Here is a 12,973-nt window from a genome sequence, read left to right on the forward strand (position 1 = left end):
TTTAATGTAGTGTTTATATTGTAGTACTTTCTCTTAATTTATAATGCCTTTTTTCAATCATCTTTGGTGTCTATTTGCCTGCCTATTTGAGAGGTTTTTAGTGCCTATACATCCGCACCCTAATCATCATCAAAGGGTTTCTGATTAGTTTTAATTATACCAAAGTACACTAAAGTACATGTACAAATATTATTACTTTCTGGTGGAAATAAAATAGTAATGAATTCAAATGGTAATAAATCTCTATATTTTTAGTCTCAGCTTTATCAAATACAATAAAATTTCTTGAAGGAAAGAAAACGTTTTTTCATTCACATTACAATAAAACACTTTTCAGAAGATTACATATGCACAACTGTTTCATTTTATTTTTGCTAATACAACTGATCTTCGTTCTGTGTTTTGGAAAAGAGCTCTGATAAGCTGTTTAATTTCATCCACTGAAAATTCACTTGCTAATGGGCCTTTGCCATCAGCCCACCGATCTTCAATGTTACGTAAGTTTGCTCCCAAGACCAATACAAGCTCTTGAAACTTCTGCCACTGAGTTACATGGTGATGAACTTCAAGTGGTTCCTAAAACAATACGATAATTAGCAAATTATCTGTAAAATATTATACATGATAAACATACACAAATTTATCCACTACAAGGTGCATTCCAAGTTCTAAGGTCTCCTTTTTTTTCATAAATAAAAGCAGTTATAAATGTGAAAGTTGTTTGAGAAGAAGCGTTCTTCTTGAAGGTTGATGAGGCCAGATGGCAGCATGGTCTGGTTCATTGGAAGTTACTGCTGGCGAGTGTCGTGTTTTTGATACTGGAAATGGCAGTGTTTACATTGAAAGGCCAGTGTGTTATTATCCATTTTCTTCACATGCATGGAGAAACACCCATAGATACTCATCTTAAATTGACTGAGACATGCTGTGGTGGTGTCATGGATGTGAAAAATGTGCACTCGTAGGTGCGACAATTCAAGGAATGTCGAACGTCGTGTGAAAACAAACCAAAGAAGCCTCGTCCACGAACCATGATCCACGCTGAGAAAATGATGTTTTGGGACATCATTATAATGCTAAAAGGCATTATAGTACTCATGTATTGTTAATGTAAGGGTACCACAATGATGGATACAAGCTATGAAGCTTTCTTGAGGACGAAATTGCTTCCAGCATTGCAAGAAAAACGGCCCAAAAAGGCTGCAGCTGTGATCTTTCATCAGGACAACGCACCTCTTCATTCAGCGGCCATTGCTCACTTGCTTTTGAGGGCAAACAAATTTGAGGTGATTCACATGCTCCATCCATACTCACTTGACATCACACCCAGCTATATTTGGCTCTTTCCAATGCTCAAGGACAGTCTCCATTCCACTCTGGCATCAGAGATATTTCAGTATACAAAACAGACTCAGAGATATTTCAGTATACAAAACAGACTCCTGAAGAAGCATTTGCAGAGGCCATGCTATCGTGATGTCAACATTGTGAAAAATGTGTATGTCTAGAGAGTGATTATGTTGAGAAGTAATGGCAGCTTTATGAGGTGGGTACATTTCTTTAAACTTATGTGTGGCTTATAAAATTATTTCTAGAGTTGATGTTTTGGGTCCACTGCCCGATCCTTCTCCAGAGTTATATAATGAAGTCACATTAAAAAGGTAAAAATGTTAAAATGGCTAAAAGGATACAAATGTCGACTGTTGTCGGAACAATGCCGATGGTCGACATGTTAGCACGGCACCAGAGCCTCCATATTTTAAAACTTTATCTTTTTTTGGATCTCAATATCATTTTTTGTTCATATTGTGAATATTCTACATTGTTGTTTCATCACATTAAGTGTTCTGTGACCCATGAACATTTCTCTGAGTTTGATTGTCATCTTCGATAGCTCATACTTCACTGTTGCTGGCATGATCATTTATGAAAGGGCACTACACATCACTATCTTCGGAATAAAGAATATTGCGCTGCTTGACACCCAACATTTTCATAGCCTGTATCGTCCATTAATATTGCAATATATGAGTATTCTCCATCAAGGGAAAAAGTCACTTAAACACAAGAAGACCAATACAATTCACAAAAACAAAAGATAAACAAATTTTTAAAAAAAAATGGTCCAATGGTTGGTCAACACGCGAGCACATGTCAGGAAAGAGAGAGAGGGGGAAGGGAGAGAAAGATAGAGGAATAGATGATGAAAGAAACACAGAAAGGAAAAAAGAGAAAGAAAGTGGAAGAAATAGATATTCAGACTGAAAGGATGCGAGTAGAAGAACCGACACATAAAGGAAGAAATTGACTAGAAGAGGATAAAAGAAAATGGGCAGAAGGAAAGCATCAAGCTAACATGTGACAATATGTTCACAAGATCACGGCACAGCTCCTAATAATGAATGGGAACGCTCCACCCTATTATATTTTCCCACCCTGTAAAAAAAAAAAAAAAAAAAAAAAAAAAAACAACTAGAGATTTCGTATTTTACAACAAATATATAAGCAGATAAATTTCAATGTAAGCATAATGTTAACATGTCGACCAACACTGGGATAATCACAACAATGAGGATGAATGATGTAATTTATGAGATGCAAACCAGGGTTCTGGACCTGGAAAGCAGGCTATGCAGTTAAACACACTGAACACTATACCACACAGGCCGGTTTGTTTAAGTTTACATGCTGGAACTAGAGTTCATTAATTACTAGGGCTAGGAAGTTGATGAAAAATCATCTTTCTTTCTGAGCCTTTAAAACCATGCTAAATCTGATATCAGTCAGTTCCCCTTAAGTTAAAACAAGAAAACATTGATCAGGATTGCTACGATTTTTTGATTGTGAAATTCCCTGACATTTTCAGGTTTTCCAGTCCAAAAATGAAATTTCTCCAGACATGTTTATCATGATGATTTTTGCTTTTGAACCTTGTGTTTTTCAATTAAATAATAAAAAAAGGTAAAGTGCTCCCCTGTGCATAGCACCATGCCATGAAGTCGTATAGGGGGTGTGGGGGTAATGCCCCACACTTTCTTGATCCGGTCGTGAGTGGGGATGATGTGATCAGCATCATGCCCCTGACCGCCTTTTCCCCCAGGGTTTCCCCCCAGGTACCAATGTTATTCAATTAAATATATAATCTGTTAATTATTATGAATATTCACTTTCACAACTTTCTATTAACAAATTTCATTCTACACACATGAAAATTCGAAGAGTAAAATATAAAATTACAATCAGCATCAAATGTATTGGGTGCTACAATCACATGCATCTAGCCTTTACGTTAAGGTAACAGAGGTACATTATTTCACCATAACAGATCTCCACAATATAAAAACAACAGAAAAAGTTCATAAACCACAGACAATTTTTCATTCTCTGGCAGATTTATAATGTCGTAGAAAATGCTGCTTTTTTGCTTACATTTATAAGTACACAGCATCTGGAGAAATTTTTGTAGCTTATAGGAATTCTATAGGAAATGCCAACAAAACTAAGATCTATAAAATAATAGACTATAACCTTTCCAATAATTATGATCATATTGTCAATGTACTTTAGTTATCAATCAGATATCTGGACTGCAAGTTTTGCTTTGATATTCTTTCTAATATCTAGAATTGTAAAAATGAAAATTCATTACAGAAATTCGAAGGAACTATAATTTTGTACAAGACTGAAAATCATAAGAACGAAAGACACAAGTTTCTACACCTATGACTGAATTTTTTTTTCGGAGTGGAATCACAAGAACCGAATCCAGAAGTGAAAGTGAACTGCCAGTTCATTTTGCAACTTTTTCTCTTGCAGACTCCAAAATGCTCGTAAATTCCACACAATCTGCAAAATTCCCTGACAAGCCAAATTCCCTGACATTTCCCTGTTTTCCTGGTTTTCCAGATGTGTAGCAACCTTGTTAGATTCTATTTTGCATTTTTCGGCCTTTTAATGCTTTTAGATCATTTTTCAGTATTTCATGAAGCATTTTTCTTCATTTTTAGGTTCAATTTTCTCTTCCACTGTTTAAATGCATTTGCTGGCATACAGAGGCGTGGCGTGCATGTAGCCGCTGTTACCGCAGGTAACACTAAAATATAAAGAATTGAAGAACCTGTCTTAAAATATTATTACGTACATAAACTGGTAATATTGTCGTAAAGTAAACATTGCAGACTGACATTTTTTCTGACACCGGCAAAAGCGAAGAGGAGGACTGATCCGGTACGCTCCACAGGCAACATGAGGGAAGGGCCCTGAGCCCACCAAAGGAAGACTTGGCGTAGCGGTAAAGACTGTTATGGCGGGAGGAGGAGGCGGGCTGTTTAGCCGGCGCAGTTGCCAGTGATCCTTACAGGAAACATACCAGTGTTGCCATATTCAATTGACAGAAAATAGCTAAGTCGCCTAATCGGGTCTATCTTACTCTGAAGGTGTCCAGTAACACTGGGGAACGATGGCGCAGTGTTAGTAGCGTCGCCGCCTTATAATCAAGGGATTCTGGGTTCGATACCCGGTGGAGGCACAAGTGGTTCGGATCCAACTTTAAACTGTCCAGATTAGCATTACTGTTCATGAAGTGGACTTAAATCGCCAAATCAAAATTTTAAAAAATCAAATCACACTGGGGCAAAAACAAACTAACAAGTGATATTTTGTATTTACACTAAATATCAGCGATTATGAAAGTCCTCTTTGTCCTTCTTCGACATCATGGGCGAGAAGGAGAGGAGAAGGATGGGTATGGTCAAGGGGTCCGCTGTCCTTCTAAAAATGTCAACCTAAAATTCTATATTTCACACATATAATATTATTTCGGTTACAGGAATTTGTGATAATTGTTGATAATACAGATTGACATTGACACGTTGTCGCAGGAATGTAATAATTTCGGATTGAAGCAATGTTTTTGAGGTGGTAGAACTGTTTTTGGGTGAAAACAATACTTACAAGCATAATTTCCAGATTGTTATCTTAGCACGCTCTGAAGTGTCAGGTGTCGCAGGTTCGAATCCTCAGCAAGAAATGGTTATTTCAATGTTCGTTGTTATTATTTTACTTAAATAACTATAAAAATTAATAATTACATACACAAAGAAATAATAATTTTATTTCAATAATTCACCACGCATCGTCATCGTCACGATTATCCTATAAAGCGAAAGCCTTATAGGTAGCAAAGGATGTAAAATATACGAAATAGTAGTGGTGTCAGAAATGAGATTTCAGTGGATTTAGCAAAACATGGGAGTGGGAGTAGTTAGGAAACAGATGAAGACTACATCTACTCTACATACGTCTTATTTGAAACGAAAATGTTTCGCGATTTGGGCAAATCTGGTTTCAAAAGAACTAAGATGGCAACATTCGTAGAACTGGACTTCTTGCAGGTTCCGAAGGAAATATTGGGGAAGGGCCGATGCTGAGAGGGGAGGGGTCAAGGAGGGTGCTTCACGTGTTACAAAAGTAAACAACGGTTTGTGGGAGGGACTGTGCAGTGGGAGTTTTGTGACTGGTGTCTTTCGTCTTTATGTTGTTTTCGGGCATTGTCAATTAATTTATGAAGCTTGCTCCGAGTTCCGAGGTGGCGGGTTCATCCTATCTGGACAGTGTGTGTAATCGTGCGATAGAAGATATTTTGAAGCAATCTTTCGGTTCGTTATTTTGCAGAAAACATCGAAATTGTGGCGAAAGGGGGGCCAAAGCCTATTTTGAACGATTTAAAAACCAAGTCGTCTGCTGGATATGACCGACATTTCAATGTTTCGTGGTATAACGACTATCCGTGGTTATGTGGATGTGTGCAGTTTTCTAAACTCTTTTGTTGGCCATGTACTCTACTTTCGGGTGAAAAAAAAACGTGTCGAATTCAGATGTGGATAACATGGACCAAAAATTCAAATTCAAATCAAATGAAAAACTTCTCTTTATGACAGCATCATAGAAGTTTTTTTATATGATTTGATTGATTTTGCTTCGCTTGTGCCACTTTTGGCTAATTTGCGAAGATGGGGATGAGTGATGATATGATTAAATTGATGAATAGACATCACAAGCCCAAGCTAGGTTTCGAACCCGGGATCCCAGCATCATATAACTATTTTCAAACTCGGATTGATCTGCTCTATAAGTAGCCTTCAATGTTTCTGTAAGTATCAAATTACGTATTATTGTATCAACAACCAATGTTTACGATTTCACTTTAGTCCTTATGTCAACATTTTTTTTCTGATTAATAACTTTACCAAAATCTAGTATTGAATTGCATACGTACCAGATTAATATAATATGAACTACTTGGAAGACATGGGGGGAGGGCATGAGGTGGGGAGGCGCCCAAGTCTCCCTTAAATGTCCTACTGATAACCGGTAACACTATTAAAAATCCACGCCACGCCACTGCTGGCATAACTTAATTTCCTAACATAGTCTTTTTAGTAAGTTCGTCATTAACCCATAAGGCCCCAGTGATCTCATGAGATCATCTCACAAAACCATGATTCTACTAAACATTTTGTAATAATTATTAATAAACATTCTTTCATGTCCATTTTCAAGGTCCATGATTTACGTATAATGTAAATTGAATTTAGTGGTCTGCACTAAAACAATGATTTTTAGTAGTTGAAAATTACATTCTTTTAACTTCCTCTGAATGGTTACCGAAAATTATTGTTATTAATTTTTAATGTAGAATACTGAGGTCAAGTGTACTTTTATTTTATCATCAGTAGTTTCAAGTCAGCATAATGTAATTTTGGTCAAGGTAAATAAATAACATCATACCTATTTCCTTGCTAACAAAACAGTGACCTCATATGAGATCACTGGGACTTAGGCATTTCGGAACTAGCAACACTGATAGTTTGTAAATTGCACTTCATTGTGCAATAGAAAAAAATATGTTATCAATCTAATTTGTCATGTTGATTGATTGATTGATTTGCTTTATTTTACTTCACTTTTTGTGCCACCTTTGCGAAGATGGGGATGAGTGATGACATGATGAAATTGGTGAATGGACACTCACAACAAACATCCATGCCCAGGCCAGAATTCGAACCTCGGACCCCTGGCATCGTAGCACAATGTAATAACCATTCTGCCACGGGGGCCGGCTAATATGGTCAATACAAAAGTACAATATTATTCTTAACTCAAATGTTTGTCAATGGAGTAAATAATTAATTGTAGTACATTTATTTTTGCTCCAGGAATTAAATTACTTTGAGGTTCCCTTGCTGGTCACTATTATCACTTTCATCTGTGGTTTTAAAGTAAAATTAGTAAAAAAAATATAATCTGAAGTAGGGAAAACACAACTGTGTTTTCAGATGCTGACCGACTATTGTATCATGCAAAGCCCATTCTGAAAGGTGAATGACACACAGAAAAAACTTATACAACTTTGAAGTAAAGACAGAAAACTACATTAGCACTTAATTGCTTTTCCCCTTTGCTTCAGGATTTCGAACCACCAAACAATGTGGTTTATTGAATTATTCAACTACTAATGTAATTTATGAAAAATCAAGCTTTCATTTTAAGAGCAAAAATTATTTGTGGGTCATTTTACAATTTTTAGGACAAAAACTTCCAAACCATAACAACCACATACAATAAATTAGCAGTAAAGAATTTACTTACAAAGAAAACCAATGGAGCTCTGTTGAGAACAATCTTGAAAACTGTAACCAAATCCATTGCTATCTCTGCTGGTATATCTTCAACTGTTATAACACGAATTATCAATTCTTCAAGAAAGCAATTTATCAATGTCCCTGAAAAATAATATATACATATTACATACACTATAAATTAATGTGTGTATACATACATACATATGCACCGATTCACATATGTACAGGGTTTTCCTAAAGTCCTCCCCACATTTAAATTCACTCTGAGTAGAGGTGGTTCACTGAGGCCCAAACAAAATTTTTTATCTGAAATAAAAATAAAACAGACTGCTTCTTTTCTCAGTTAGGTTGCTATATTACAACAATGTAACATTGACAATATCCATTATATAATGGATTATTTTTGACAATATCCATTGTATAATGGATTATTTTTCTTTAAAAATTCCTAACCATTATTATAACTGTATCTTTAGTCAAAATAAAAATAAATGTCTGATGAAGGGAGCATGTGTTCTCCTGAAACATCACAACAAGAAACTGTTTTCTTATGCTTGAAATAACCGCTTCTACAAGAAAATATAAACCAACGAACCCAGGTGCAAGAACTGCCCCATATTCATCACCTCCCCCACCCTCTACTTTGGAGAAACTTCTGTCCCTTTGAACCCCAGAATCAATAACCACCAATCTTCAACCCAAACCTCAGACCTCATTGTCGCCCCCCACACCAACAGCGACAACACCAGAGTGGATAAAAATCATAATTTTTATTTAAAAAATTGGATTTTTTTATGTGAATTGATTTTTTTATTTAAGAAAAATGATTAAAATGGCTTGTGTGGTTTATGTCACCACATATAAAAGATATTTGTAAATATACATTTTTCTGTTTCTGATACTGTACATACAAACCTACTATGAGTGTGTTAATGAAACTATAGTAATTTCAGTAACTTTTCTTCCAGTAAAAATAAAACATTCTGGGTAAATGTAACTTAAAATACTTTTATAGTCTTTTTAATGATAGTTTGCGAATTATCAGCTGTCATGTTTATTTACAATTGAATGATAATGACATTATTTATGTTTAACATGATTAATATTTTGTATGTTATTCTACACAACTTTTTTTACCAGTTTTGAATATAAAAATTATTGAATTTTAAATCAAGAGTTTTTACAGTTTACATATTACATTTCCTTTTCGAATGAGCTTCATCTCATTAGTAGATATATTTTTTTCCTTCTTAAAGCCTAATAAACACCATTAAATGATTACGAGATTGGTGTACTTTCACCAAAAGTAATTCTGATATCGTATCATTCTACTGAATGATGGGATCGAACCTGCCACCCCAATGGGTGATGTAGCTAATCGTCATTCATCCTTATTAATGATGAGAGCACTTGTCATAACGACACGTTAAATGCTTGGCAGCAAAAGGCACAACTGAAATAAAATACCTTAAACAACTAGAAATGGCAAATAGTCACTCGTTGGATTTTAGAACCTTCGAACCCGAATCATACGTGGTAAGATTTAGGATAAATACCTGTTTAGACTTAGAAGAATGATGAAGCTAATATCAAAGAGTAAAATGTAACTATCCTTTCTCCAGACTTGGTAGGTAATTCACCTAAGTCAAGCAGACTGCTGTCCTTTTCTACTCCCCAAAGAGCTCTTGCCGGTCTCTAATCCCCTGCCAGTCTGTCCGCTTCTCTAAACCCCAGTCAGAGGAGACTTCCTATACGCTGATACGTGACTTTTTACCTTCCTATTATTGTAAACAGCTTACTACTTGTTTACCTGTTGTAAAATTTGCAGCCTCAATATATCAGGAAGTGGAAGTCTGCTTAACACTCGACTGTGCATAATTCAAATACCTGAGAGGAGTGGACAGCTGGAGTAAACAAGTGAATGAACCTTGGTGAATTGAAGCTTCTAGAGAAAGTTAAGGACATTATTCTGTAAATTATTTCCTTAAAGTGATTGAAATCAATCCACCTTGCACACCACCACCTTTAACAATAGTTTGTGTGTGGCTATTATCCACTTATTACCTCTTCCCGCAGGTGATGGGAAAGGACTTACATTTTGGGCATGCATGCCACTATACCAAACAGACTCAACCTAGCCACCCAATAATACCCCCCTCCTCCTCTTTTTGGCCTTTAAAGACCTTCACCCACTATTCAGTAAACACTGGTAAAAGTACTTTCTCGTCAACACCTGTTTCCTATCACTTCTTTTTGCACACACTGCTGTACCGACATCTTCATTATTCTGTGCTTCTACTGTGAACGTGCGATGAGACAAAATATCAACTACTATTTCTGTTTGTGGTAAATGTTTACTGTCTCCTACCTTACATATTTTTGCTTTTCCGCCCTTCTGGCCTTTTCCCTAAATCTAATCCTTTGCTTTATATATACACACCAGGTTATTCAAACCTAGTTACCTAAAACTAAAGCTGACTAAATTCAAAAGTATTATTCAATACTGATTCAAATGTGATTCTACAGGGTGACTGACTACTCTAGGACCTTGATAAAATTCAAGTATAATTCCCAATTTTCAAGGCGAATTTTCCAAAAATTCAAGAGTACAAGCAGATGTTTTCTCTATTTCTATTTAGAGTCTCATCGTACACTGACGACTGTTAGCCAAATATTGTTATTAATGTATAGAAAGCAAGCACATGTATTTTAATTAAATTTCATTCGCGAAGAAAGTGTTATGTATCACAGTCTCTTTCAACTTTCAATATATAAATGAGATTTAATTGTACTAGCTTACCTAATGCTTTGGAGTACACATTTGATGGTAGAACATTTTGCCACACAGTATGAAGCAATTCCAACTGCCGTAAACATTGACGAACTGCTTTTTCAATAGAGGAAGGCAATTTCTGATTTTCCCCAAGACTATGTAGCCCTGAAAAACAATATGGAAATGAATACATCACATACTTAGTTCTTTACTGAATATATGGTAGATTTATTCCTATGTACTTGATTTGTATTGTGGTTACATAAGTGTCAGTAAGTGGAAAACAAGCCACCCTGTATAACTATAAAACTGTGTGTTCATCTTAAAAGTAATCCCCGTAGGCGTTGAGACATTTGTCCCACCATCCTGGCAGTACGTCAATGGCAGCTCTGTAGAAGGTGGGTGGTTTCTGCAAGAACCAATCACTTACTGCATCCTTCACCTCAGTGTCAGAGTTGAACCAGCGAGCATGCAGTGCCCATTTCAGCTCACCAAAGATGGCATAATTGCATGGGGACATGTCCGGGATATGTGGTGGGTGCAGGAGTACTCCCCACTTAAATCTGTGTAACAGGTTCCGGACAACATTGGCTATATGTGTATGTGCATTATCATTCAACATCACCACCCCGGACAAAGGCAAACCTGATCTCTTGGATTTGATGGGCTGACACAGGCACATCAAAGTTTCTGTAAACCACATGCCAGTAATGGTTGCACCTTTCTCACAAAAGGGTCCATTGTGGTCAAAGAACAATGTGAAAAGCACATGACCGCAGGAACTCTGCATAGCTTTTGATTATTTATTTAGTCGTGGCGAGAGGGGCTGCTTCCACTGCTGACTTTGCCACTCGGTTTCCGGTTCATACAGATGGCACACTGATTCATTCTCTGTGACAATTTGAGACAAAATCACTGCCTTCCTGGTTGTATCAGAGGAGCATCTCTAGTGCCATCCCCATGCGGAACAGCTTTTGTTCTGTGGTCAGATTGTGGGGAACATACTGTGTGCACACCTTCTGATACAGGAGGCGGTGTTTCATGATGTTAAACACCGTGCCGTGACTTCCCCTGTGGTCTGTGCAACATGCTCCACTGTACACCGTCAATCCTGTTGGATGATGTCATTCACAAGTTGTGTGAGGTCTTCATTTGCAACAGTGACAGATGGTCCACATGTAGCAACATTCTTCCTTAAACAGTGTTCCCCATACACTGACAACATTCGAAGGTGAATGTCTCACGTACTAGCACCTTCCGCCACCAGGAAACGTACGACTGCTTCCTGCTCTTCCTTACTGGCCTCTCCATGATATGCCGGCAGGCAAGTCCCTGTACATCTGCATTTCACACAGCTCACACAAACCTGCAATGAGACTGCCATCTACTGGGCGACAAGGGAACCCCCTTCCAGTCGCAGGAGTTTCATGGAGCCATGGCATTTACACGTTGAGATATACGAGGTGGCCTGTTCTCCACTGACTGACCCTTATATCATGTTAATTTTGTAGTTCTCTAAGTTAATAGTGATGATGTAGGTGAATGATTAAACAGAGAAAGAAACAAATACAAACAAGGACCTGTGCGTTTCTATATTTTCAGGGGATTAAGGTGAATAAACCTACAATGGAGGGAAATTTGGTCTACTGGGACCATGAAGATATAACATAATAAAATAGGTGGACGTCCGCTACTGACATTACCTATCCTCAAGGAATGGGAGGATACAATGCAACAAGAAAAAAAAATGAAAACTTTGATAGAGTGACAGGACTCTCAGTGGTAGTGAAATTCTAGCATTTTATCTCCCAATAATAAGAGTTAATGCAAAAAAAAAATTTAAAAAAATGAAATTTTACAAAATTCATCTTGTTCGGAAAGTTGATATGGTCACCACAATAACCAAAGTGAATGGTCCGATTAGCTTTTTTCAAATAAGGGGATAAGTGCTGAATCTTTGCTGGTACGTTTTAGGACTAGGAACACGAACTGTATCTTTTTTTCCATCCCCAAATTCCAAATTCTACCAAATATTGTGATTCTTTCCAAAAAAAATGTATTTTTTTGATTTAAAAAATATATACAGTGTCTCAAAATTGTGTTTACACTAGTTGAATGTATATAACAGAGAAACTACTACAGTTAACATGACTGGACTTCTTGTACAAGGTCCGCCCATAAAGAAACCGAACTGTCAAAAAAAAATAATAATAAATAAATAAATTAAAAGGTGCCGTATTCCGGGAACACTGCAAAGAGCTATATCTAAACTTCCCGTCAGCAAATGTTTCAACCTGTTAAAGGTAGTCGGTATCGAGCCATGCAAGCGTCAGATGCAGATCGTGTGCAGGCGGCGTACAAACTACGTGTACCAAGATGGAACAACGTTCCAGCATAAAGTTTTGTTACAAATTGGGTGAATCATTTACCAAAACATTACAGATGATACGGGCAGTGTATGGTTATGCAGCATTATCAAGAACCCAGGTGTATGACTGGTACAATCGTTTCAAAGGTGGACGTAAAAGTGTCGAGGATGAACCAAGATCAGGATGCC

General features: G+C 36.9%; 1 protein-coding gene across 1 annotated transcript in view; it reads right to left on the reverse strand.

Annotated features, from left to right (window-relative positions):
• Nucleotides 1–224: 224 nt before the first annotated feature.
• The window catches only part of Zw10 (Zeste-white 10 kinetochore protein), a 56,331-nt gene continuing 43,582 nt past the window's right edge, over nucleotides 225–12,973 (reverse strand). Inside the window, exons 8-10 of the mRNA XM_083131158.1 lie at nucleotides 10,444–10,581; nucleotides 7,651–7,784; nucleotides 225–576 (exon numbers count right to left, since the gene is read on the reverse strand). Of these exons, the coding sequence (XP_082987284.1) occupies nucleotides 361–576; nucleotides 7,651–7,784; nucleotides 10,444–10,581 (488 nt within the window). The 3' untranslated portion in view covers nucleotides 225–360. The remainder of the gene's footprint in view (nucleotides 577–7,650; nucleotides 7,785–10,443; nucleotides 10,582–12,973) is intronic.

The sequence above is a fragment of the Lepisma saccharinum genome, chromosome 1 (assembly GCF_977018435.1).
Source record: "Lepisma saccharinum chromosome 1, izLepSacc3.1, whole genome shotgun sequence".
In the NCBI taxonomy this organism is placed as follows: domain Eukaryota; kingdom Metazoa; phylum Arthropoda; class Insecta; order Zygentoma; family Lepismatidae; genus Lepisma; species Lepisma saccharinum.